General features: G+C 31.8%; 5 protein-coding genes across 6 annotated transcripts; 4 read left to right on the forward strand and 1 right to left on the reverse strand.

Moving 5' to 3' along the window:
• The first annotated feature begins 3,697 nt into the window (after window positions 1–3,697).
• On the forward strand, window positions 3,698–7,727 carry LOC106352601 (cytokinin riboside 5'-monophosphate phosphoribohydrolase LOG1). The gene is made up of 7 exons (XM_013792223.3): window positions 3,698–3,939; window positions 4,981–5,078; window positions 5,233–5,263; window positions 5,921–6,020; window positions 6,974–7,044; window positions 7,142–7,285; window positions 7,369–7,727. Exons 1-7 carry the CDS (start codon window positions 3,733–3,735, stop codon window positions 7,459–7,461), a joined length of 744 nt encoding a protein of 247 aa, XP_013647677.2. The 5' UTR covers window positions 3,698–3,732; the 3' UTR covers window positions 7,462–7,727.
• A 3,412-nt stretch (window positions 7,728–11,139) lies between these two features.
• LOC106352598 lies at window positions 11,140–13,911 on the forward strand. The gene is made up of 13 exons (XM_022713257.2): window positions 11,140–11,297; window positions 11,484–11,609; window positions 11,699–11,810; window positions 11,880–11,996; window positions 12,125–12,229; window positions 12,344–12,427; window positions 12,505–12,620; window positions 12,712–12,813; window positions 12,891–13,004; window positions 13,092–13,148; window positions 13,230–13,296; window positions 13,394–13,447; window positions 13,541–13,911. The coding sequence occupies exons 2-13, from the start codon at window positions 11,590–11,592 to the stop codon at window positions 13,742–13,744; spliced, it is 1,152 nt and encodes a 383-aa protein (XP_022568978.2). The 5' UTR covers window positions 11,140–11,297; window positions 11,484–11,589; the 3' UTR covers window positions 13,745–13,911.
• Window positions 13,912–14,518: 607 nt separating this feature from the next.
• LOC106352599 (UDP-xylose transporter 1-like) lies at window positions 14,519–16,491 on the forward strand. Its single transcript, XM_013792221.3, has 7 exons — window positions 14,519–14,825; window positions 14,992–15,176; window positions 15,274–15,341; window positions 15,426–15,558; window positions 15,641–15,802; window positions 15,907–16,176; window positions 16,268–16,491. The coding sequence occupies exons 1-7, from the start codon at window positions 14,705–14,707 to the stop codon at window positions 16,352–16,354; spliced, it is 1,026 nt and encodes a 341-aa protein (XP_013647675.2). The 5' UTR covers window positions 14,519–14,704; the 3' UTR covers window positions 16,355–16,491.
• Window positions 16,492–20,862: 4,371 nt separating this feature from the next.
• Window positions 20,863–25,550, forward strand: LOC106352596 (protein ENHANCED DISEASE RESISTANCE 2-like). The gene is made up of 21 exons (XM_013792219.3): window positions 20,863–21,329; window positions 21,402–21,476; window positions 21,553–21,606; window positions 21,678–21,743; window positions 21,827–21,885; window positions 22,008–22,141; window positions 22,220–22,266; window positions 22,354–22,451; window positions 22,527–22,622; window positions 22,698–22,762; window positions 22,860–22,931; window positions 23,243–23,389; window positions 23,470–23,768; window positions 23,843–23,906; window positions 24,002–24,180; window positions 24,274–24,375; window positions 24,438–24,488; window positions 24,583–24,726; window positions 24,813–24,908; window positions 25,005–25,106; window positions 25,218–25,550. The coding sequence occupies exons 1-21, from the start codon at window positions 21,177–21,179 to the stop codon at window positions 25,314–25,316; spliced, it is 2,202 nt and encodes a 733-aa protein (XP_013647673.2). The 5' UTR covers window positions 20,863–21,176; the 3' UTR covers window positions 25,317–25,550.
• A 329-nt stretch (window positions 25,551–25,879) lies between these two features.
• LOC106356626 (cyclin-dependent protein kinase inhibitor SMR11) lies at window positions 25,880–26,675 on the reverse strand. Of its 2 annotated transcripts, none has more exons than XM_013796356.3 (2): window positions 26,599–26,675; window positions 25,880–26,452 (listed from the first exon to the last, which is right to left on the reverse strand). In XM_013796356.3, exon 2 carries the CDS (start codon window positions 26,436–26,438, stop codon window positions 26,079–26,081), a length of 360 nt encoding a protein of 119 aa, XP_013651810.1. In that variant the 5' UTR covers window positions 26,439–26,452; window positions 26,599–26,675; the 3' UTR covers window positions 25,880–26,078. The 2 variants fall into 2 exon arrangements, with proteins under 2 accessions (XP_013651810.1, XP_022544624.1); XM_022688903.2 differs by having other exon boundaries at window positions 26,539–26,656.
• Window positions 26,676–27,808: the final 1,133 nt, after the last annotated feature.

Raw genomic sequence — 27,808 nt, forward strand, 5'->3', positions numbered from 1 at the left:
TTATATTATGATTTTAAAATAAAAAAAATAAAATAAAAATAAAAAATAGTAGTAGTTACTTTAAAAAAAATTAACGTCGTCAGCAAAACACTAAACTTTAAATCATAATCCATAAATTATTGGGTAAACCCTAAACCCTTCGGTAAATCTTAAACATTTGGATAAATTCTAAATTCTAAATGAAAAACACTAAGCACTCAAGGGTTTAGGATTTAAAATTTAGAGTTTAGGGTTCAGTGTTTTAGTGTTTAGTGTTTTTGATTTAGAATTTAAAATTTATTCAAGGGTTTAGGGTTTACCCAAGGGTTTAGACTTTAGGATTTAGCTGACGATGTTAAAAAAAATATTTGTAACTACTATTATTTTTTATTTATTTTTTACTTTTTATTTTTAAATCGTAATATAACTTGACAATATTTTTTTTCATTTTCTAAAAGATATCGAATATAAAATAACAAAATTCTATTGGTTGGTGAACTCATAAGGTGACCCCGAGAATAACACTCATATATTATTGGGTCTTTGTTTGTTGGTCAATCACTATGTTGCTTGCTTGAACTTTCATTGTGACACACTGACATTTGTTCCGTGAAAAAATCATCTTAATAGATTTCAAATAAGATGACCATTGAGAAAGGGCATGAATTTTAATTTATTCTTGAAATTAAATTTTAAAGAAGCGGTATGTAAGTAAATAGTTTGCTATCTACAAAAGAAATCCAAATTAAAATTAAGTTAAAATGTGTATCTAAGTATTTGTAATCCACATGTTTATTCCTCAACTACAGCTCGTGTAGAATAATACTTCAATATATGATTGTAAAAATTTGTGATTAAAAGGTCAAATCTTTTAATAATCAACGGTAATATATTTTTTAAACGTGATCATGATTATAATTTTAAATCCAGAATTCACAAAAATGAGTATTTAATTATTCAACTATATGCAATTGACAACAGAAAAGGTCAACTAACATAATTTATGATGATTTTTGGGTTGTTTCTCCGCTGCTTTTTCTCGCTTTTTCTTCGAGAGAACATTGATAAACATAGAATCTGGGATTGTGTTATCATCTTCTCCTGAAGAGTAATTGGAAGATGACTCCGAAGATGTAGACTCAGCGCCAGCTTCAGAGTCGAATTCAAAAGAAACCTCTTCTTCAAGGCAGTTGAGGATGGAGCATGTTGAATTGATCTAGAACTTTTTTTTCCTTCTAGAAAATCCAATCTCCTTCTGATTAGAAGCAGTCTTTACTTGTTTCCCTTTCTTCTTATCAGGATCCACTAAATACTTGGCTGTAATTTTTGAATAGATATAGGAGACTCAGATTTGTTCATCCTTTCCTTTCTTCTTCGAGCTGAAGAGTTGCAGAAAGAGCAAGGGACTGGAGCTCCAGTAAAGCATCTACAAATATTGTGTTCAACTTCTTTACAATTATCACAAGTTAGAGGGAGTCAAGGATGTGAGATTTCAACTGGATGTGTATAACCAGATTCAAACTAGACATTCATGACTTCTGGCAGAGGTTTTGAAAGATCAATAACTATGAACACCCTTGCAATTTTGATATATGAGGAAGGAGGTAGAGAGGAAGCCCAATAGTCCCAGTTACATGTTCCAAGACTTCTACGATGAAGAATCGTGGAGGACTCCTTTGAACTCTTCGTTGAGTTAAACTGTTTTATTGGTAAATTTTTGCTTCACTTTTTCAAAAAGGAATGTAGCATAGCCTAAAAACTAATTTAATTTTATTATATGTCCTCCAAATTTGTTCTCAACTTTGTTTTATTAGAGCATTTCCAACAGATTCTTAAACTTTCAAATTTTGAAAATTTTTACTCTTCAACAGACTTTCAAATTCTCAAATTTTGAGATTTTATAACTTACCTATAATTCTACTAATCTAATTTTGCATCATTTTAAATTTTATAATTATATTTCACTTAATTTTTTAATATATCTTTACATGTATATTATTATTAGTACATAAAACATATAGATGTGTTAAATTCAAAATTATTAATATATAATATTATTATGTGAAATATACATATTATACATATGTAATTTAACCATTTTGTAACTCCTTTTTAGTTGATATATTTTTTTAAAAAAATATTTTTTTATTCAAAATCTATATATGAATTATAAATATTATGTTTTCCATTTTTAATGTGTATTGATTATTTATTTATAAAAATTTGGTGTTTCTAATTAATTATTATTAAAGCTGAAGACTAACATGTAATATACAATAACATTTAAAATATATTTATTATTTAATGTTTATATTTGGAACAACTCAGTTTCAAATCCTCATTTTGAAAATCATCTACCCTCAAAATAAGGTTCCTTGGTGGAGATCATCTTAGCCTCGTTTGATTGTTAAGCATTAACCACAGTTATTTTGTTTGTTCTGTTCAATTTGTTGTTCGATTTGATTGTTTGATACTTGAGTCTCCTTCTATCAAAAATTAATATCTTAATTGTTCGCAGCAGAAACCAGTCGTCAATTACGAAACATATGTCATCCACCTTGTCCACACATAGGTACTTTGTGATAATAATAAATACAAATGTGATATTATGATGGGCAATTGTCAATAATAGCACCTTTTGAAGTTTATGTCTCAAAAATAGCACTAGAAGGAGAAAATCACAAAAATGATATTTATTAAAGGGTAAAATATCCCTAATACCCTTGGTTTAAAATTAAATAAACAAACAAAAATAAATAAAAATAATTAAAATAAAAAAAGAAAAAATAATTTTTTTTTTATAGTTTCAGATTATATGTTTTCAGATTTGAAATTTTTATAACTTTTTTTTTGAAATTTTTTTTTTCGAAATTTTTTTTATTTTTTTTTCAAATTTTCTTTTTATAATTTAAAAATACTTTTTGAAACTGTTTTTAAAATTTTTATTTTTTATTTTAGTATTTATTTTTTATAAAATTTTAAACCCTAATTCCAAAACCCCACCCCTTAACTCTAAACCCTAAGGTTTGGATTAATTAACCCAAGGGGTATAAGTGTATATTTACCTCTTTAATGAAACATATTTTTGTGATTTTGAGCCTTGAATGCTACTTTGAGAACAAAAACTTGGTTTAGTGCTATCTTAGTCTTTTTCTCTATTATGAATGTGAACTTTTTATCAAAGACAAGTCAGTACATTGTAATTATTTTATTTTATTCTTGTTGAACGGCGTAATTGTATATTCTTTATCTGCATATAACATTATAGATAAGAAAATATTTAGAATATTTCCAATGGCACCACTCAATTTTTCTCTTTAATTTTTTCTAAAATAGAATAACTCTTTTTAGAATAACTCTATTATAAAGTAACTTTCATCCCAACAGTATTTATTCTATAATAGAAATAGTTTATTATAAAGTGAAATATAAAAGAATAACACTTTTTATTTTATTTTTGGAGTAAAAAAGTGAGATTTTTTTATATAAAGAGTTATTTTGTTTTAGATTAAATTATAGAGGAAAAAATAAAGTGCCATTGTAGATGGTGTAAGTATTTTTTCCTCAAGCATTTTTATCTATTTAAGTATTTATTATGAAAGAATGTCAAACTCATGTTTTAGGAAGAAAAAAATATGTCAAAGTCATGTAGCTAATATTTATTATTAATTTATTTTAAAATTTTATTTTGAAGATATTACTATTAGGAAGCGTATGAGCTAGGGTATATTACCCCACCCTCTAATTTTCTATATGTATGTACAAAGAACATTCACACCAACACACAACGAGAAAGAGATTCTTCTTTCAGTATTTAAAAAACAAAACTGTGTACTGGAAAAAAAAGATAAAGAGATGGAAGTTGAACCAAAGTTCAAGAGAATATGTGTGTTTTGTGGAAGTAGTGCTGGTAATAAAACCAGTTACAGAGATGCTGCTATCGAACTCGGAGCCGAACTGGTAAACATTCCAAGTTCTTTCTTTCGTGTTCTCTTCTTCTTTCTTTTCTTTAGAATCTTGTTCTTTATTATTTGCTTTTCTTAGTTCTTCGTTTTGTATATACAAGAAAAGTAGCTTTGAATCTGGAGATTAAACTATTTATCTTTTTGTCACAGTTTATGAGCAACCCTAAAAAGTCTGTTTTTTCCTCTCTCGGTTTGAAAACCTTTGAACTCATGTCTCAGATTTTGAAACGGTGGAAAACCAAAACCACATGATATTCCTTCTATTTCAGATTTTTCATGGCTCATTTTAGTTAACTCTATATTGCTATTAAATTGGCATTTATCAAAACAAACTAAAAGCAAAACAATACAGATAGCTTATACCATTTCTTAATCACCTTGTATTCACTCAAACACACTAACAATACTTGGTGTATATTAGCAATAGCAGAGAGAAGACTAATGGATCTTTATTGATATTAGTCCGTACAATATTTGAGATAAATTTTGCGGTTACCAATAATATATTGTTTTGAATATCAAACGTTGCATGTCAAATAAATTATAAATTTACATATACCACCAAAACAAAAAGGTGGGTTTACTCAATAACATGTCTTCACTAAATCATTTTAGCCATTTAGAGTCAGTGAAGCCAACTATTCATATTAATTATAATTGCCCATTATCTTCTTTAGATGGTTTTTATTCGGAAGAATATCATCGTCAGTTTGTGCATACTGTGGTCACTGGTAAAAGTATAGTTCCAAAGCTTAGAAAATAAAAAGGGATGAAATTCAAAATTATTTTAGTTGAATTGTTATTGGAACGCTCATACTTTTTTACCATCTTTTTCATGTACTTTTTTTTTTTTTTTTCATGTACTTTCATAAGTACTCTTACCAAAAATGTGATTATGGAGTTTCCGCATTTAAAGTTTTTTTCTACAATATCTTTATCCACTATTACGTGTGTGATTTTTTCTCTCTTTTATCGACAGTTGTATTTACTAGTTAGCTATGACAACAACTACTAAAACCAAATGTTTATTTCCTAGGTATCCAAAAATATCGATCTTGTCTATGGTGGAGGGAGCATTGGTTTAATGGGTTTGATTTCTCAAGCTGTTTACAATGGAGGTCGCCATGTCATCGGGTTAGCTTTCTACATTTTTTTAGTTTCAGTTTTCTCCAGTCATTAAAGTTTAAAATGTAACAATTATTAAAAGATATAATCTTAGCATACGTGTAGTAGTATTTGTGACGTTTATTTTTTAAAACTAACTGTTTTGTCTTGTTACTGTCTACAGGGTTATCCCCAAGACACTAATGCCAAAAGAGGTACGTCCGAAATATAACTCCAAAATAATATTATTGGTTTTTGCCACTTTTCATACAACAAATAAAGAATTTCGACAAATTGGTGGTAGATAATAGAATATATACATCAACCTCAGAAATGTTATCTTTAGACATGTATCGCATATTTGTCTTATATCATAGAGGGTTTCAATTGAGACAAAAAGCCTCCAATTTATTGGGCAGTGATATTTTCATATTTCCTTTTTCTTTTATTTCTTTTAAAAAACAATTTTATTAATTTTAGAGATTTTGAGTGATTTAAAATAAAAAAATTAATGTCACCAATATGTTGCCCAAAATATGATTAGCTTTCTACGAAAGGGGTCAAAGTGATAAATATAAGACAACCATCTCGAAAGACTAAATCATCATTACACCTATCCTTTATCACAACATAATGGGCTAACATATGATTGCATATAGCTAAAATTGGATTTGTAAATTACAGTCGAATCATTTATCAGATTCACAAATTGCAAAATAAAATTTTGTGGGAGGATGGATACCATAAAACAAGTGGTGTGAGTGTGTAAGACTTTTTGTCATTTTGTTTTGGAATATACATAAGACACACACAAGTGGTACTGAATGGCTATAACAATAATAATAATTTGTAAATTGTATATGTGAATAAAGATAACAGGAGAGACAGTGGGAGAAGTGAAGGCAGTAGCAGACATGCACGAAAGGAAAGCTGAAATGGCTAAGCACTCTGATGCTTTTATTGCTTTGCCTGGTTGGTTCCTTCATTTTTCTTATCCACATTTTTAATGTATTATTGTTTTGATTAGCAATATTGTACTGGTAGAAAGTCTACCATCTCTTGTGTTACCATTCTGTAACATGGTAAAAAGATGGTTCAAACATGCAAATTTTATTATTCACATGGAAAATTGCCAAAAATATCATATTTATAGTACAACTTCTCATGTTTACACTAACCATTTTTATTATCACTTTTAATGAAGGGTAAAAAACATTTATAATCTTAGGATTAACTAATCTAGACTTAGGGTTTAGAGTTGAGAGGTGGAGTAGGATTTTTAGAATGTGAAATTTAGGATTATAATAAATATATAAATAAATACTTAAAAAAAAATTAAAAATAGTTTCAAAAGAAATTTTGAAAAAAAAATATTCAAAAAATATTTTTATTTTATTTATTTATTTATTTAAATAATTATTTAATATATATATATAACAAATGTATAAGAGTATTTTACCACTTAATGAATAAATTATTTTTGAAAATATCTTTTTAGTGGTGATAAAAATGAATAATGATACCAAAAAAGTGGTAAGCATAAAAATTCTCCTATTAACATCACGTTTACTACAATTTCTTACCCTTTTTACGTTGTACTATGGGCATCTTCAACTCCACTCTATTTTTTTACTTTAAAATGAAGTGAAATGGAATATGGAGTAAGAAATGCTCAAACCCAACTTCATATCTCACTCCATAATGGAGTTTACTCCATAATTAGAGTAATATATTTTTTGTTCATTACTCCATTATGAAATAAGATATAGAGTTGGATTGTAGCAATTTTATTCAATTTTCTATTTTACTTCATTTTAGAGGAAAAAATGAAGTTTTACATTGGAGATGCTCTAACGAAAATTCTAATATCTATTTAAAATTTGATTAGTAAATGAGAACTAATGGGGGATATTATATTTACGTAGGTGGATATGGTACACTTGAAGAGCTTCTTGAAGTAATCACTTGGGCGCAGCTTGGAATCCATGATAAACCAGTAATCATTTCGCCTCCATTTATATTACATTGTTTATAAAAATTCATAATTAATGAATTATATCTAATGATTGTATAATTTAAAAACGAATGTGAAGGTGGGACTATTGAATGTGGAAGGATACTACAGTTCATTGTTATCATTCATAGACAAAGCAGTGGAAGAAGGTTTCATTACACCAACTGCTCGTCATATCATTGTTTCTGCTCCTTCTGCAAAAGACCTTGTCAAGAAACTCGAGGTTATTTTCTCCTTTTAATTTATTTAAGACTATATTTAATTAAAATTTGTTTCTAACTGTTTCTTTTTTGGTTCAAAATATAGGAATATGTACCAAGGCATGAGAAGGTCGCCTCAAAGAAAAGTTGGGAGATGGAGCAAATTGGGCAGAGTCCCACTTGTCAAATCTCAAGATGAAGATGGACTAACTAATATTCTTAATTAGGATAAGCCCAATTGAATGTTTCTCCAGATTGGGTTCCTTTTTATTGATTTTAAACTTAGTCCCAGCAACCGGAAAATATAAGTTGACTTTTCTTTCTTTTCTTTTTTTTGTGTAGTTGATTCTGTTGTTTCATGTATTTTTAGGCTTTTATTTTGAAAAGAAAAGACCAATTTTTTTTTTTTTTTTGTATTTTGAAATATGCTTCCACGCACAACTCAATTGTTGGGGTTTATTTTTATTGTTGTTGACGAGTTTAAGTTGATCTTTTTCTAATCTTTGGAGTTATTTATTTTGTCTGAACTTGTAATTATAGTCGCGGTTGATTTAGTAAATCACTGTTCACATTATTTTCAAGATAGGATTTTTTAATAATTTTAGCAATTTATATTCATTTTAAAAAATTCAAATATAAAATATAAAAAAACTAAATTCATATTATATAGTATTTTTATAATATAAAATTAAGCTAAAAGGATGGAAAATACAAAATTGTTATCAAATCTTTATTAATAAAATAATTAATTGTCATTTTTTTTTGTAACAGTTCATTCATAAATCAGGCCAAGACCACGTCATATTTCCGCAAACACATGGAAAGTGGGAACAGGCGCAAACTTGACCGTCATAATTAATTGTCATATATATTAATTATTTTAGGTAATTTTGTAGTATTTTTTCTTAATAAAAAATTATTTTTATACACTATTAATCAATTTGATAGTTAATTTAATAAAATGCATAATATATGTTTAAATAAACTAATATTTTTTTAAGATTCTAAAAATTATTCTACTACTTTAAATACATAGTAGATGAAACAATAAGTTACATTGCTCGGAGTATAGAGTTTATTTGTTTTAAAAATAGTGACAAAAAAGATTTAGATTTGTTTGAAGGGTTCTACAATAATGTGTTTTTTGGAGGTATGCCGTCATGTTTGACGGGCCACATGGATGTTCTAATTGTTATTTTTTTTGTATCATATGGTTTTTATAGATATTTATCTATTTTTTCTTGTTTTATTTATTTTATCGTAAGTTTAATAGTATCTGCCAAAGACGCAACAAAATATAATGGATTAATATACATACTAGATTTTGACCCGTGCTTAGAAAGCGCGGATTTATTTTTGAAATTAAATAAATTCCTTTTATATAAGAGATAATATATAGGTTTGAGTACATTTAACTGAGTGCACTGAACCGTACCAAACTGGGAAAAAAACTCAAAATTAAGCTGAATTTCATAAATAATCGAGCATAGAAAAAATAGAAACAAAAGTAAGGACCAAATGAGTACTTAAAATTTTAAAATATAAATTATATACCTATTAAACATAACTAAATCATTAAAAATTTATACTATTAATAGAATTATATGTGGTAATGATCACATTTGAATAATCTATCATATATTCATATAGATTTATTGTTAGAGTAATTATATAATAGATTATGAGAAAATAATAAATGAATTCATATAAATTATGTAAAGTATTTATATAGTTAGAGAAATATAAGTTAAGACCAAATAAATAGTTAAGTCTAATAAAATGGTCCAACAACCTTGTTTAAGTAGATTTTTTAGGAGTGATTCCCTTTTAATAGTATAGATATTCTTTATATATTTTGTTTTTACTCTTTACAGCGTTTTGTTGGCCAACACATTGTTTTAGTTTTGTATAAAATGAATTTACTATTTTATTTTTTTGTCAACTAAATTTTCATTGATTCTATCCTATTGGGAAGACTAATTCTTGGGAGTTACCACATTTGGTATCAGATTTTGAATTTACAATAAAGGAGAAGCCCAAAAAATTTAAACAAAATACAGCCCAAATTGGAGATGCATCCAGAAACCTTCCACGTTTGATGAATGATCTTCTTGAGTCCACATCACCAGGACACGCATCTAACATGCGTTAAGCATCACCGCCGCATTGCTGCGCATCAGTGCCGTAAGCTTGCCATACCCAACTATTCCGATACCAAATATAGCCTTCCACTTTAATCAGGCGGAGGCAGCTCCTGACACAAAGATAACAAAGAGAGATCTGGAAAAACCCAAAGGAAATATAAAAAAAATAACTCATGATTTTCGTTTTAGAAGAGAAGGAGAGGAAATGATGCCACTTCCCGAACACACCAGACAACCTAATGTTGCTGATTCAGTTGGATTTGATGATCAACCTTCAATCTCTAATGAAGCTCCCTTTAACGCCAAATCTTCATTTTCTTCTGGACATGTGTCGTTTTCACCCAAAGATGGAAGCAAAGAAAGAAGCAAGAGAGATGATTTCGAGATAAAAAAATCCTAACATATTTATACCTGAAAACACACCAACGCATTGAAGACCTCAAATTCGAACCGTTTCAGAGATCTATGAGAAGCTCAGTTAAAAGCTCATCGGATTTTCAAACTAAATGAAGTGCAGCGTTTTGAACCAACCGGACACATGTCAACGTCATAGAGCACGACTTTCTGACCTGTCTGCTGAGATGGCTGCACAAGAGAGAAGAAAACAGTATCTAACAATACTAAAAGGTGAATATACTCAATAGAGAAGCCACATCGTCATGTTATTCCTTCTCGATGTTGGAGATGGCCATGCCTCTTCAGATCACACCGTCTCCGAAAACGCGTCTTCAACGTTTCAGATTTTTACCACTAATCCTTTCATTTATTGATGATTTCTCTCCAGTCTCCGCGAATGTATAAAAATCCTTTCCACAATCCTATTTGGAGACATCTTCGGCTTCCATGATTGGGAAGGACTTTGGCTCGGTGATTTTTGTTTTGAAGCCATGGTTGGAAGATCTACAGGTATTGATTATGTCTTTCTCTCTGGTTCTGTTCGATTTCATTCCGAAGTAACTTACTCTGTGGTTTCATTGAAGGATATGGGGTGAACGGGAGGATGAAATTGAATTTCTGAGTTCGTGGAAATCTAACTAGAGATGCGTTAGATTGAATCAATAATATTGTTTCCTCCATGGGTGAATCCAAGTCGGGTCTTTTGTTCTTAAAAGCAACAAAGTCCCGGCTCTTGCGTATTCTTACATGTCTTCTCAAAAAGATTATCCAGATTATGTTGTAGATCTCTAATTGTTAGATCCAATGGTACTGTGCAACATGTGAAACCAATTGAAGTTCTATATCTGCTATTCGTATATATTTGATTCATCAATTGTTTTTGAGTAAAGCTAAATCGTAGCTTGAACAATTTGTATTTTGGACTTCAGGTGCTAACCAATCAGTATATGCTCCAAAATATCTTAATCTTGGGAGGACATTTTTTTAAACAATGCTTTTTTTATGAGATCTGATCGAATATACACATCTCGTATATGTTGATTATAAATGTTATAATGTGAACTAAATGCAATAATCCACTTATGCAGATTCATTTTAGGCAGAAAAACCTTTTTTTCGTTACCAATGACTAATTATGTAAAATAGCAAGTCTTACGAACATGAAGTCAACATAAGAAGAGCCTTTTAAATTTTGAATCTTGCTGGTTCGAAACAAAATGTATCAAAAATAATAATATGTTTCGTTAAATGTTTTTTTAAAAGAGAGGAAAGAACAAATGTGTGAACTAATAAATAGAGGTTTTACCTTTTTTTTATCATATTATCATTATTTTATAATTAAAAAAAGGTATGTTGGGCCTTTGACAATTTTTTAAAAAGAATCCACAGAATAGGAGGCCTCATCTCTCTCAGCACACTCTCACTCTCTCTGCTCTCTCTCATTCGTCAGATCACAGAACATCTCTCATTCGTCAGATCTCCGAGTTCTTATCCTGTAAGTAATCTCTCACTCCTCGTTTCGATTCAGCGATCATTCACCTGTTTTGAGCTATGTCTTCTTTATGAACAGTAACATGTTTCGGATTAAAACTGAAAGTGAAAGATTAAGACTTGTCACAATTAACAAAAATGTTTAAAGAAAAAAACTCTAAATTTGTCGTTGTTTATTATTGCTGGTCAGTACTTTTCACACAGTGGGGGTTTTGATTGCTTAAAGACCGAAGCTTTCCTCTAAGATCTGAGCTGCTTATTAGATTTTTATTTGGAGAATATTGCAAAGAAACAAAATGGGAACAATGCACCGAAGGTATGTTGTTTTTGATTTTTGTGGAATAAAGAAAAAGAGTTATTTAGCTTGAATAATTTATTTAAGTGGATTTATTAGCTCTGTTGCAGTGGTTTAGCTCCTCGAAGAACTAATGAAAACGCAAAAGTTATTATCACAACAATACTGGGAATCGTCTTTGGCACTTTTATTGGCATCTCATTACCTTCTCTTTCTTTCAAGGTAATAATGAGAAGCTTTTGTAGATTCATATTCTTCTTTGTGTAACCTTCGTTTTATTCGTGTGTGCAGATTAACTTACCTTCGGCTCTTATATCATCTCTTGATGTCGCCTTATCTGATGGCAAACTGTTATCAGCCCGTGACGACAAATCTCCTGAACATTTCGGTTCTAGAAAATTTCCTCAGGTATTATATTTAGTATTAACATGTGAGGCTGAAGATATAAAAAAATCATTTTCTTTATTTGATTAGGGAAACAAGTAGATTTGTTACTTTTGCTTCATTTCGGATGAAGCTTATCGTGTTATTTGCAGATATATGTTCCCACCAACCCTCGTGGTGCAGAACTACTACCTCCAGGGATTGTTGTTGCTAAAACTGATCTCTACTTGCGCAGATTATGGGGTGAACCTAATGAAGTATGCACACCTTTCTTTTGTTTTTTATTTTATTTTTTTTTTAGAAAATTGGAAGCATTATTATATTACATGATGATTGGAGTTTTTTTATAAGTGAAACAATAACCTTGGCAGGATTTGAAGAAGAAGCCAAAATATCTTGTGACATTTACTGTTGGATTTGAGCAGAGGAACCATATTAATTCAGTTGTTAAGAAGGTTCTGCAAATACCCACACATCTTTTTTATTTTTCTTTGGTTCGTTCACTCATTTGAATCTGACTTCTTGTTGTCAGTTTTCTGAAGATTTCCAGATTTTGCTTTTCCACTATGATGGCCGGACAACGGAGTGGGACCAGTTTGAGTGGTCTAAGAGTGCGATTCATATTAGTACAAGAAAGCAAACAAAATGGTATAGTCATCTCTGCTAGTTTTAAACAATGTGCGTTCATCAGAAAAAAAAATGTAATGTTTTTAGAGAACTTCTTGACTGGTTTTGGCAGGTGGTATGCGAAGAGGTTCTTGCATCCTGATGTCGTGTCTGCTTACGAGTACATTTTTATATGGGATGAGGATCTTGGTGTGGAGCACTTCAATGCGGATAAGTAAGTTGCCTCTCTGGAGTGGTACAAAGTCATTTTTGTTACGTTTTTTTGTAATGAGATTTTATTGAAACTTTCAGGTATATTCAGTTAGTTAAGAAGCATGGTTTAGAGATTTCTCAGCCAGGTCTAGAGCCCAACAATGGACTTACATGGGAGATGACAAAGAGGAGAGGTGACCGAGAGGTTCACAAGTATGATCCCTCTTTTACTTTAACCATACTTTGCTTCTCTTTTTAATGTTCTGGATTAAGAATGTGTTGTGTTTACTGGTGAAACAGAGATACTAAAGAGAAAGCGGGATGGTGTAGTGACCCACATTTACCTCCTTGCGCTGCGTAAATCTCTCTTTTAACTTCTCTAGCCCCCACTCTTCAGTGTTGTCATTATCAGTACTGAGATTTTTTCCTCTCCCACAGGTTTGTAGAAATAATGGCGCCTGTGTTTTCTCGAGAAGCATGGCGATGTGTGTGGCATATGATTCAGGTTTGTGTTCAGCTCAGCTCTTTTGTCCGAGGATTTGTGAACGATAAGTCTAGTCTCACCTTCGAAGTTGAGGATTTGGAATATGTTTCTGTTGCAGAATGATCTGGTTCATGGATGGGGTCTAGACTTTGCTCTCAGAAGATGCGTTGAAGTGAGTAGATTTTGCCCCTCTGCTTTCCCTAGTTAGGTTTCTTTATAGCCATATTCTTTGGACTGATGATTGAGAGCTCTGTGTTTTGTGCAGCCTGCTCATGAGAAGATTGGCGTTGTAGATTCGCAATGGATCATTCACAAAGTAATACCTTCGCTTGGAAGTCAAGGTAAGTCAGAGAATGGGAAAGCCCCATGGCAAGGAGTGAGAGAGAGATGCAAAAAGGAGTGGACTATGTTTCAGAACCGATTAGCAGATGCTGATAAAGAGTACCTTGGGAGGATGGTCAAAGGATGATAGATTATAGATTTTTTTTATATAATGTTATTATTATATAGAAAAGAAAAGCACTTCCTATGTATATCAAACATGTGAAACCCTTTTTATTGATATATTGTGTGTGAGATTTATATGTTTGTATTGAACGTCATGTTTCATGTTCTATTTGATTTTTTACAAGTCTACCATGAAGCGATTAAATCGGACCGAGATATCAAATTCTGGTTTGAAAATTAGTTTATACTTTGTTTTATAAGCTAGAAATGTATTTGGAGAATGTCCAAACTAATGAAACTAAACTCAAACACTAGTTAACTATCTAAATTTGATTGCGTCACAATGTAGATTTCTTTCTTTTGATTCTGTATAAGGCCCCAATAAGAATATTCTGGTTTGGACTTTGGAGTGAGTGTGAAGCTTTACACCAAATCAAATATTCGATTTTATTTATATTTTCTAATGTTTCACAACATGTTCTCCAAAAGAAATGTCTGAGAATTTCAGTTTCACCTTCCTTTTTGCTTTTAGTTCAAGTCAATTGGTTCTGTCCATCGAAAATCATAATGTCACCCTTTAATATTTCACCGGCTTTTAAATTTTAATTTTCATTGTTTTTGTATGGTTAGAAGTTTGCTTTCATATCATTAGGAGTAGCCTCTTATGAGGAAGAACACATATTAAGCAACATCATAATAGTTTCCTCATGTATCTTGTGTAATATGAAAAGACATAATTAAGAAAATATTATAAATTAGGAAGAACAGAAGGCACTGGCTGACCTACTTGATGTTTGGTGTTAGGCACCAACCATTTTTAGACTAACAAAGAATAGAAACCTCATAAATCTCTTTTGCATTTCATTCCTCACCACATTCCACAATCATTCTCTTTCTCTCATCAGCATATCAGTTTCTATTCCTCTCTCTTCATATTGACAGATTTTGAAGGGTTGCGAAGGCAGAGAGGAGAAGAAAGAAAATGGGAGAGATGAAGAGTATGCAAATGGGAGTGATTGGAGCATTGTTTCTATCGGTTGCATCTTCTGTCTCCATTGTCATTTGCAACAAAGCTTTGATGACCAATCTTGGATTCCCTTTTGGTATTATTACTTTTCTCCCTTTTGTTACTTTTTCTAAAGATTATCTACTGAATCATTCAATCAATGTGACCAGATGTTATAAATTTAATATACTTTGATCAAACCGATCGTTCAGATTGTGATGTATAATGTATTGACTGGTTTTTGACAAATGGTTTTGTTGCAGCAACAACACTAACAAGTTGGCATTTGATGGTAACATATTGCACACTTCATGTGGCATATAGACTGAACTTCTTTGAGAATAAACCAATAGACAGGAAAACTGTTGTTCTCTTTGGCCTCCTTAATGGCATCTCCATTGGTCTTCTCAATCTCAGCCTCGGCTTCAACTCCATCGGCTTCTATCAAGTATATATATATATGTTCGATATATATTTGATTTTCATCATGTAACCATTTCTCTGATTGACCAACCAATTTTGATGTTATCCTTGAATAATGCCAGATGACCAAACTTGCCATCATACCATTCACTGTTCTATTGGAAACTCTTTTCCTCAACAAGAAGTTTAGGTGAACATTTGATTGTTTTCTGATTATTTATATTTTTATTATATATATATCTCCCTGAAAATAGTGACTTGTTTAATTTTGCAGCCAAAAGATAAAGTTCTCATTATTTTTGCTGCTGGTTGGTGTTGGAATAGCATCAATAACAGATCTTCAGCTCAACTTTGTTGGTTCTGTTCTGTCTCTCCTTGCCATCGCAACAACTTGCGTCGGCCAAATTGTATGCTTCAGTTCATATCGTATAAAATCAATATAATAAATGATTTATAATATTAATGTATAATTGAATGTTTTGGTGAAAGCTAACAAACACAATCCAGAAGAAACTGAACGTGACATCAACACAACTCCTTTACCAATCAGCCCCGTTTCAAGCCGCAATACTCTTCGTCTCTGGTCCCTTTGTCGACAAATACCTCACTCGCCTCAATGTCTTCTCCTTTCAGTACTCTCCTTTCGTCGTGGTAATTTAACATCAATTAATATATATTCATTGTAAATTAGTTTTTTAACGTAGAACTAGATTAAGAAACTTGACCGTGATGAATCATATTGTATATACATGTAGGGGTTCATAACGTTGTCATGTTTGATAGCGGTTTCGGTTAACTTCAGCACGTTTTTAGTGATTGGAAAGACATCTCCGGTGACGTACCAAGTCTTGGGGCATCTGAAAACGTGTTTGGTGCTCGCGTTTGGTTACACTCTCCTCCACGATCCTTTTACTCCTCGTAACATCGCAGGAATCCTCATCGCGGTCCTTGGCATGCTTCTCTACTCCTACTTCTGCTCTGTTGCTTCTAAATCCAAACAAGGATCCTCCGAATCCGCTTTTATTGTACATATCACACCAACTACAATAAAAACATATAAAGTCTCGAAAATTTGTATGTACTTGTTAATTAATTGGTTTTCTTTCTTTTTAATAGGGGAAAGACAGGGATACGACGCCGCTTTTGAGCCAAGAAAAAGAGAATCATGAAGCCAAGAAGCTAGACAAGCATTCTGCAGTGTGATTGATTACAAAATATAATTAAAAAAGTACAGTAACTCTTTCTTTCTGTTTTTGCTTGTATACTTCTGTATTTTTTTCAATTCATTGATAAAGTTTTTTGTTATTGAGAAAAAGTGATGCAGACAATGGCCTTTTATATATTCACAGCTACCTCCTTCACTTATGTTCGTATTGGATATTAAATGAAACTAGGTGGATGGCATGTGAGCATTAATATAATTCTTAGATTAATGTTTAAATTTATATGATTCTTCATGATCAGATTCATGATCTTATGTTAACATATCATATATATGTATGAAATCAACCAACCATTCACGCATGTTCATATACTATGTAGTATTCAGACGCTCATATAAAATTTGGTGAAAATGTTATATAGGAGTAATATTATCGAATTATAATGACATTAAGAACATTAATCTAACTGTTTGACATTATTCTTAAATAAAATAAATTCAACATAACATTGACGACATTTTAGTTTGCAGCACCACCATCACTCTCGTATGATGAGTGTTCAAGTGCTATAAAGAACCTGCATTTAAAGTCATTAGTACAATAAATTAAATAATATTTTCTTAATATATGCTTAAATAAATAGTATATAACATAACTTGGTCATGGTTTCGTACATAAGGGTTCCATAGTACATGTTATATTATATTTTACAAAGTCGAATTCGTAATTTTAATAACTGGAAGTGTGGTTTTGGAAACAATATCAAAACTGAATATCATATTATATGTGGTTATCAAACAACCAAATACCTAAATATCTAAACAACATAAAATTTATCACGTTTCGCATGAAACATAAACCATATACCCTAAATATTACACCTAACTATATGAAATACGAATCCCTGAACTCTAAACCCTAAACAACATAAGATTTATATTGTTTTATGTATATAAACAAATAGCGTAGAGGATATGAAGTCATAAATTAATAGCGCCAATACAATTTTATATATCTAAAGCATATATATACATATAACTTTAACCAACAAGGGAACTTAGATTTATACGAATTTTATATATCTAAAGCATATATATACATATAACTTTAACCAACAAGGGAACTTAGATTTATACGATAAACTTTTTCAATACTATGATTTGAAATTGTGATTTTAAATAAGAGGATAACAACTTAAAAAATTTTGATTAGGATAACTAGAAGATAGATTAACGCAAACCGAGATTGAGAAAGTGTTTATTAATAACAGTTTATGGAAGCTAATTTCATATTAGCCATATCCGCAAGTTTAGAGAGGTTAATCCTAGGTTTATTGATGAGTCATATGATTCATCATCACATGTCATCTTTGCTTAATCACATTAGTAAATTAATTAGCCAATCAAATTATAAAGTTTTCATTTAAGAGTGTTCTCAATTAATAGTATGATATATAAAGATGACACATTTTAGAGTAGAGTTAATTTGTTAATTTATTTATCCCTTGAATATATGTAGTTAGCTTATTTTTGTTCATCTTTAAAAACTATTTATATTAGTGAACATATAATATAAAGATATGTTAAATAAGATATATTTTGTGTATTTAAATTTCTAATATTTACTTGTTTCTATAAAATAAATAATTAGTTATATATTTTAGATATAAGTTATTTTTATACAAATTTATTATAATAAATATTTTTAAGTTGTGTTCCCAATATAAAATATTTCTAGATCCATCAATAACTATATGCAAATGCACTTTGGACAAATAGAAATATAAGCTGAAATATCTTTTGACTGGATCTCGACGATTGGTAAGGTAGTCATACTTTCTTCACCAAACTTAGAGCTTAATTTAGCGGGCCAAGAGAGGATTGCATATAACACTATAAAGCTAGAAAGGATTAACGAAACTCTTGGAATCTCTGGAAAGGTCAAAAAAGACCTAGCACTATGTTAGAACTATATATTAAAAACACATATAGTGCATTTTTAAATACTAAGTTAGGTAAAAGTTAAACAAAAACATATACATAAAATAAAACTATGAAGCTGGCAGTTGCGGTATTTGCAGCTGAGTGTAAGTGGAAGGGAAAATATATCAATCGCACATGCCCATGCTGCGTTGTCTTTGTTGTTTCATCTTCCATGGTGAATAACATGTAAAACAATTGTATATTGCGTTTTTTTTTTTGTCAGCAGTATATTGTGTTTTTTCAAAAACAAAAAAAAACAATTGTATATTGTGGGGTCACAAAGAGAATTGGAAAATAATATTTCCCTAAATGGAGAATTCTTTTGGCTAATTAATATTGGTGATGACGATGAGACTTGTAAGCTACGAGTCACAGGAAATATTAATTTGATAAATGAGAACTGGTCTTTATCAATATGCCAACTTGTTTGCAAACTTTGCGCTAGCCAACAATCCAACTACAAGTTATTTATTTTTGTTTTAAACAATATACATGTGACGATGACTTATTCCTACACTTTACTACAATTTTGTCTTTTGGCTAACAATATTGCGATACTTTGGTACTCAATTTCTCCATCAGTTTTATTGACTGCATCTTACAATTACTATTCATTTATTTTGTTTTCTATGCACCAGACTCTTAATAGAGTTGTGTGCTCCATTTTTCCTTTGCAAAATTAGTTATCTCCATAATTATTTTTAATGCTAGATAATTATGATATTACAGTTATCTCTAAATGTTACTTTAAACTCTATGTTTATCTTTCTTTCTTTTTTGTAACTGAACTCTATGTTTATCTTGAGTAAGAAAAAACTGTATGTTTATCAAACTAATTATATTTTTATATCTCACCAGATATTCCAAATTATTAAAAAGTGATTTTCGATCTCTTGTATTTTGTCTTCAAATAACACTCCAAGTCATACCTCCATAAGATTGTATATCAAATAATTTGTATCAGTTCGTCAGTCTAAAAAAAATATTCTGACAAAGGAAGATAAGAGCAAGATAATTAGTTTTATGTATTTTCCATAAACAGAAAATTTATAAGTTGAGATTTATTAAAAAAAAGTTAAGTGGTTCAGTTTTCACAGTAAAAAGTGGAACCAATAATTGCAACGACCAATGTGTCTAGAAAGCCAAGAACCAGTAAACCCAAGTTCACAGAGAAAGGTAAAAAAAAAGAACGTTAAGAAGTGATTATAATTACTCTATTTGAAAGAATAAAGTTCTTTTTGGTTCTAATCAGAAAAGTATAAACCAAAATCATTCAAATAAAATGGTTATAGAAGATTTGGGGTCCGAATGGCAGCGTGCGGTACAACTGCGGTTCGGTTGTAATAGTAACAAAAACATATAGATATATAAGTATAACTTCGGTGTAGGGCGGAACGGTTCGTAAAAATTCGGAAACTTGGTGTCAAATAGTCGACTTTTAAAGCTACTATAATGCCATGTGCAATTTAAAGTATTCATATAAAGAAAATAATCGCAAACAAATTTCATATAATAATAATATAAAAATATATTAGCAAACACGATTCTAAATACATTGTCGAATTTATTTTTATAACACATTTTATTAAGTTAAATTTCACTTAGTACAATTAATACCAACAATTGAATTTATAGTTTAATATTTGGAGGTGGCCTAGGGCTTATAAAACTTTGATAAATAATTGTTGAAATATTATAATAATTTAAAAATTATTTTTATTTTTACTATAAACTTAAGATATTTATAAAGATAGCTATCATTTGAAGATACATGTAAAATGTTGTATCAAAATTGAAAAAAAAATAGAAGTCATCCATACAACTTATATTTATGCAATAGTTTGCTTTATAAATTCTGTATTTTTATTTGATTTCAAGCATTATTATAGAGAGAATATATGTATTTTTACTTAATAGTGGAGATTGATGTTTTTCTTCTATATTTACAAAAAAAAAAAGAAATTGTATTTATCTATATATGTATCATCATAATTTAATATTTTTGAAATAGTAAAATAGAAGAGGTCACTTTTCAAAATTTATAATAAAGTACATTAGCTCTGAAATTGAAATAAAATATTTAAAATTTTATTTTTAGAAAAATAAAGATATAGTAGAAATCAATCTACCTCTATTTTAATGGGAAAAAAAAATAAAAACACATTGAAAAGAAATCTACATCTATATGAGAGAAGTAAAAAAAAAAAATAGAGGAGAACATTTCAAAAGGGTAATGATTTTGTAACTTTGTTAGAATATCAGTACAACTGTATAGCCTAAAAGAAATGAAATATCTCAACAAAGAAAATAAAAGGAATGAAATAGGCCAAATGGAACCACCAATCAGAAAGAAATTCAACCAAATCAAAAGAATAGGGCCAAATGGAACCACCAAATAAAAAGATTTTAATGGACCAAATGGAACCACCAAAACAGAAGTTCTGTTCAACCACTTGAAAGAAAAACAGAGAAGGGTGACAAACCATATTTGCATCATTCGTCCCCAAACTCTTCCACTCTTTGCACATTCGCCCCGAAGAAATTATATTCAGTTTTCTTCTGTAACCGGAGAGAAACAAAACAAAACATTTGAATCTCAAAGAGAGAGATCAAAAAGAAATGAGGAGAAAGCAATCGTATCTTTAGTTTCCCTTTTAAGAAAACAAAAATCGAATCTTTCTGGGTACAATTATCACCTTCCCTCTTCGTCTACTCTCGATTATTATCTTCTTCTTCTGGGTTTGTGTTTTATAAGAGAGAAAGAGAAAGAGAGAGAGAGAGAGAGAGAGAGAGAGAGAGAGTCTCCTCCTCTAGGGTTTGATTGTTTAGGTCCGTGGAGATCAAGAAACTAACTAGGGCTCTTATGAAAGTGTAACAAAAATGGGTGAAAGCGAGAGCGAGGCGAAGATGGAAGGTTGGTTGTATATAATCAGATCCAACAGATTCGGTTTGCATTTCTCCAAAAAACGTTACTTTATCCTCGCCGACCATCTTCTCAAGAGCTTCAAGTCCATCTCCGATTCCAAAACCAAGGTTTCTCTTCTTTTTGTACTTTCCCTTTCTGAAACTAACTTTGCAGAATCTGAAAGCTTGTTTCTTTTACAGGATGGTGGAAGAAGTGCGGTGATAGATTCGTGTATCCGTGTTACTGACAATGGAAGGGAAAGTGTTCATAGAAAAGTATGTCTTCTGTTTCAAACACTCTTATTAGTTTAATTTTTTGTTATAATGGTTTTTTTCTTTGTCACTCTTGTAGGCATTCTTCATTTTTACACTCTACAACACTTCAAATCACAATGATCAACTCAAGGTAAAGGTTATTATTTGTGTTGTTTTTTTCTTGGATGAAAACTTGAACATCTCTTTTTCTTTGATGTAAAGTTAGGAGCAAGCAGTCCTGAGGATGCAGCTAGGTGGATCAATTTGATTAAAGAGGAAGCCTTAAAGGTTTATATTTAGTAACAAGCTGTTTAAAAAGCTCTTTTATTTGGAGGATATAGACTTTATTGTGTTATGTATGTTTTGTGCAGGGCTCCTCTAATCCAGGAGATGTTTTTAGTTGTTCCAGGAGCCGATGGGATTCTCTGAGGTACTTTGTGTTCCACTGTGTTAGTAACATATAAAAAGCAAGTGTTGAGCCAGTAGTTTCAGACTTAGCACCTATAGTGGTTTGTGGTTGGTTAAACGAAATGAATATGTTTCTTTATTTAGACTGAGTAGCTCAGTTCGGGAACATCACTCAAATTCTATTGACTGGACGCTTCGGTCTTCTGCACGAGTGGATCCTGTTACCACTACTGATGTTGTTGCGCCTTCTCCATGGACAATATTCGGTTGTCAGAACGGTATGGTGCATACGCAGTTGTTACTTCTATTTTTGTGTGGTTGGAATGTAATTGGTTTAATCATTGTGCTGCATGCAGGTCTTCGTCTTTTTAAAGAGGCAAAAGAGAGAGATTCTCTTGGAAGGGTCAGTATCTTCCTTCTATCTTAATCTGTTGAAAAAGTCTGTGAATTGGAAATAACGTTTTGATCATTTCTTCGCTTAACTTCACAGTGGGACGATCATCCAGCTATCATGGCTGTTGGGGTTGTTGATGGAACCTCAGAAAACATTTTCCAGACGCTTCTTTCTCTTGGACCCTCAAGATCAGAGTAAGTACTACTACCACTCTTCAAACACCAGATGTGATAGAACATCTTCTAAACTTACTGCTCGGAACTTTGCAGATGGGATTTCTGTTTTTTCCAAGGCAGTGTGGTCGAGCATCTTGATGGTCACACCGATATAATTCACAAACAGCTATACAGCGATTGGTTACCTTGGTCAGCTACCTCAACTCTTTTCTGCCAGAGTTCTTGTTTTTGTTTTGTCTTATCACTGATATGCTGTAGTAACAGGGGGATGAAAAGAAGAGACTTTTCGCTGCGGCGTTATTGGAGAAGGGAAGATGATGGGACATATGGTTAGCTAACACTCAATATACAATAACTGTCTGTTTGATTCTGCCAGATTTTCCATATAACTAAACTGTTTATCCTCTTTTGTTCATTTTGTCGCAGTGATTCTCTATCATTCTGTATTTCACAAGAAGTGTCCACCTCAGAAAGGCTACATCCGTGCGTGCCTTAAAAGTAATGTACGCCTAGTTTATTAAAATGAAGTTAGTTTCTTTTGCATTTCCTTACATGCTCATTGTTGCAAATACTCATTACTCATGTGCTGTCATTCAAATCTGACATCTCTGCCGCTTAAGGTTTCTGTATCTATCTTGGTGTTTGCAGAAGCTTACTTATCTCTATACACTTTGGTCATTAGTTAGAGTGTTGCTTTTTAAAGAGATGATATATAGTTTTAATCCTTTTTGTACACAAAAGCCTGCTTTTGCATAACGTACGTTTAGAACAGCAGTTTTGGACTCTGACATTTTGCTTTTGTATCACAGGTGGCGGTTATGTGATTTCTCCCATAGACAACGGGAAACAGTCAGTTGTGAAGCACATGCTTGCTGTTGATTGGAAGTCCTGGAGATCTTATGTGAAACCATCTCTAGCTAGATCTATTACTGTGAAAATGCTTGGAAGAATCTCAGGTAAATGAAATTGTCTTTAAGACTCTTAGCTCTTTTCTTTTTATTAAATCATTAACTTCGTCTTTTATTGGTTGGATCAGCCCTGAGAGAGCTGTTTAGGGCGAAACATGGAAGCTTTCCTTCATCAGGGGAGTTGTCAAGAAGTGCAAGGCTGAATCAAAACGAAGAGAGTGGCTTTGGCGAATCTTCTTCTCTGACAGAATGCGAAATGTACAAGGACCCCGCTAATGAAGAGAGAGACAAATTTCCCTCAGAGCGCTCTAGCCTTGTGGACTTGAACGATGGAGTGGATGAGTTTTTCGACGTTCCAGAACCATCCGATAATGACCACTTGGATGACAACTGGGCCTCGGATTTTGACTCGGATACATACTCTCAGGTAGAGTATCAACATCAGACACTACTTTAAATATTTGCTTGGAAGTTAAAACGATATTGATTTTCTTTTTGCAGGACACCCGCCAGCCAAAACTAAACAGCGCTTCGAGTTTAGTGAGAAAAATACACGATCTTGCAGGTGATCATCTTAAGTTTCATGGATGAGATCTGCTCTCCTTGTCAAGTTTGACCTTTTAATGGTTATTATTGATTTTCTTTTTAATCCTGGAGCAGTTCAAAAGAGGGGTTATGTTGATCTGCATGAGAGGGCGAGGGAAGAGAGTAGCACGCCTTGCTGTTATGGAACCACGCTTCCAACTGATCCTACCTGTGCCTTGCCTTGTAGCTGGACAACAACTGATTCTTCTACTTTTCTCATTCGAGGAAAGACTTATCTATCAGACCAGAAGAAAGTAAAGAATAACAAATGACTTCTGATGTCTTAGATGCTTTGCATATATCAATCTGTAGTCAGTGGTCTAAGCATTCTCTTATGGTGGATCCAGGTCACGGCAAAGGGTACACTGATGCAAATGGTGGCTGCAGACTGGCTAAAGTCTGACAAGCGGGAGGATGATTTGGGCTCCCGTCCTGGTGGCATAGTTCAGGTTCTACTTATGATTGAGTCTCCTCTCTTAATATTAGAAGCTTACAAGTTGGTAAATTGCAGAAATATGCAGCAAAAGGTGGACCAGAGTTCTTTTTCATCGTGAATATACAGGTAAAGATGACACACTCCTACGACCAAAGGTGTTTCCATGCAGCTTTTCCATTTGTAAGTAAGATAATCAATCAATTGTGTAATGATACAATAGGTTCCAGGATCAACAACGTATAGCCTTGTGCTTTATTACATGATGAGCACTCCAATTGAAGAGCATCCTTTGCTAGTTAGCTTTGTTAATGGCGATGACGCATATAGGAATTCACGGTTCAAGCTCATTCCTTACATATCCAAGGTTGGCTTAAAAGATTACAACCTCTCTTTAGATCTTTTTATATTTTTCCTGTCCAATTTATTCATGTGTTTTGTGAAATGAATCAGGGCTCTTGGATAGTTAAGCAGAGTGTGGGAAAGAAAGCATGCCTTGTTGGTCAAGCTCTGGAGATCAATTACTTCAGGGGAAAGAACTACATTGAGGTAAGCATAGTATAAGTAGGGATGTGATGTGATGTGAGATCCTAATAGGAAGAAGAAATAGTATTTTCTTACACACGTTCCTTTGTTTATTTTCAGCTGGGCGTTGATATTGGTTCATCAACGGTTGCGAGAGGAGTTGTGAGTCTCGTTCTTGGTTACCTCAACAAACTCGTGATTGAAATGGCATTCTTGGTTCAGGTAAAACCAGTTTCCAGTGGTGATGTTATTACTCTTCTTTCCTGGTTAAGCCAATGGTGTGATGTCATTACTCTTCTTTACTTAGTGAAGCATATTAACTTCATTGTGCAGGCAAATACCGAAGAGGAGCTCCCGGAATATCTTCTTGGAACATGTCGGTTAAACCATCTAGACGCATCTAAATCAGTTCCCGTTGTTCCACAGTCGTAGCAGTACCACAAGTTTCAGATCAAAACATTCTTTGAAATCCATTGAAAGTCATATGCACGATAGGTTATTTTGGTTATGTGCTTATGCAACTCAGATTTTATAAAGTTCTTGGTGGTACTCTGCCAAAGTTCTTTGTATAGACATAGCGCTTGTATCTATCATTGTCCCAATACTTAGCCTCATTGCTTGTGGATTCTACTACTATTGGTTTATTCCATTGTTTGTTATGATTTAGCTATCACCCAAATTATAAAATATGTGCAAGCTTGTATTTGATCCTGGCACTGCCACAATAAAGATCATTTGACAACACAGATTCATATGGAGAGTTGCAATCATTTCAGTTTCAGATTTTTGCAGAGCAAGAAGACCCTTTGTTTCTGTTGTAACTCTTCTCCAAATAACACTCAATAAAGGATGTAAACACACCCACAAAACTGTGACACACTAACAAATACAAAGACTTTAGGGATGTATCTATGAAAGGGGGAAGATGGAAACTTTAGTCCAGATTCTTCACTGCCACAAGCTTCAGGAAACATAAAAACAAAACCCACAAGAAAGAAGAGAAAGTTTTGATTTTTTTTCTTCTTAAAGATAGAAATGAATGTCTCCAACAACAAGGTTAGCTAGCAAGTCTTCATAAAAGCCTAAGAAGACTGTACAAACACAAGCAAAAGCAAGAAGCTATAAAAGAGTTAAATTACAATCCCTAAAAGCTCTTACAGCTAAGCTAACATTATGTCACAACATCAGTCAGATTCAGAAGAGCTTCCTTCTCAGTCCTCCAGAATCAATGGTCCTTGATATCTTAGCGAGCTTCATTGGAGCTCCGGGACAAGTATCCGGAGCAGTTTCTGCAACCCGCGAAGGAGGAGGTGTCTTGCAACAATCAAAACACCAAGTCTCAGCACTGCCCTGTTGTAGCTGCAATGAGAGAATGATTAACAAGAGACTCTGATAGACAGACTCGATGATTTCTTCATCGGTTAGCAGCTCTTCTTCTTCAGACAGACAAGGGTCTGAATCAAATGGAGAAACTGAATCTGGGTCAGCAGCGGTTGGAGCCTTAGGCTCTAAAGAAGCCTTCTTTACTTCACATGGATCTACTTCTTGGTCCATTGGATTCACGAGATCTAAGAGAGCAAAACAAAAGACACATAATAAACCAAAAATTAGTTACGAATAAAACAAAAAAAGGACAGAAATCAAATCTAGTTACCGTCGAATCTAAGGATTTAGGGTTGCATAGAAAGTAAGAGGGAGAGAAGAAAGAGAGTACCTGAGAGAGAGAGAGAGAGAAAGTCTGAGAGTGGCTGAGTAGGTTTTTTGTTTGCGCCATTTTTAGGGATTTTTTTTGTATTTATATTATGCAAATTGAGATGAGAGAAAGAGATGAATCTCTACCGTTGGATATTTAGAAATGGGACCTATTTTGTTTTAATATTTTAGATCTGACGGCTCTCCTTTAACACCAGTTTGATATTTTTTATAAATTTTGTGGGGTCTTCAGGAGTCTTTGGACTTCTCGCAACTCATTGTAGTTACGTTTGTGTCCGGTCTTTTGTTAAAACAGACATCTTATATGTTAAAACAGAATCATAACTTCTTTCATGTGTGATATTTTAAAATAGACTATCTCCTAAAATATTATTTACATTATTTTTTATTTGCATAAACTAATCCTAGCAATATATTTAATTCCCCTTTTCCAGCAAGATTAAACAAAACAATTATTTTGATTTATCAGTTAGTGTTTAGATTTTTTACGTGAGGGATCGAGTGCTCCGACGTTCTTGGATAATTAATCAGCCCACTACCAGCATAGCATAGCTATTAACCTTTCATTATAAAATTGCAGTCACTGCAGTTATTATTGAACTCTAAACCTAACGTAAAACAAACTATAACATGAAATTATCAAACTAATTTGAGCTTATTCTGTTCTGATTATTTAGCTAGGCTGTTACATAAAAAACTCCTGGTCTAACGTTGATGATATATAAAATTCATAATCAATAATATATCTTATATATTAAAACAGAAGTCATAACTTTGATTTATGTGTGATTTTTTAAAAATGGATTCTCACTAGAAATCAGTTATCATTCATTTATTACTAATAATATAGATTAATAATATATCATTCCTAATATAACATCGACTCCTAAGAACCCGGATTGGTTAACAAACTCACATTTATTCATGTGTGATATTTTTATTTGGATCATCATTTAAAATTTGTATTAAATGTAATTCTTTAATGCTAATATATAATCTCTTAACTGCGTAAATCATAATATAATTTGATATCTTTTAATTTAAAATATAATATATATATATATATATTTATTTATTTTTCTTAACAAATTTGTTGAAAAACATTATAACAATATCTTAATTATCAAAAATTGTATATAAATATTTTCACTAATTTTGTAATTAGTAATGAAATTAATGTTATTATACAATAATATATATATATATATATA

The sequence above is a fragment of the Brassica napus genome, chromosome A7, assembly GCF_020379485.1.
Source record: "Brassica napus cultivar Da-Ae chromosome A7, Da-Ae, whole genome shotgun sequence".
NCBI classification, from domain to species: domain Eukaryota; kingdom Viridiplantae; phylum Streptophyta; class Magnoliopsida; order Brassicales; family Brassicaceae; genus Brassica; species Brassica napus.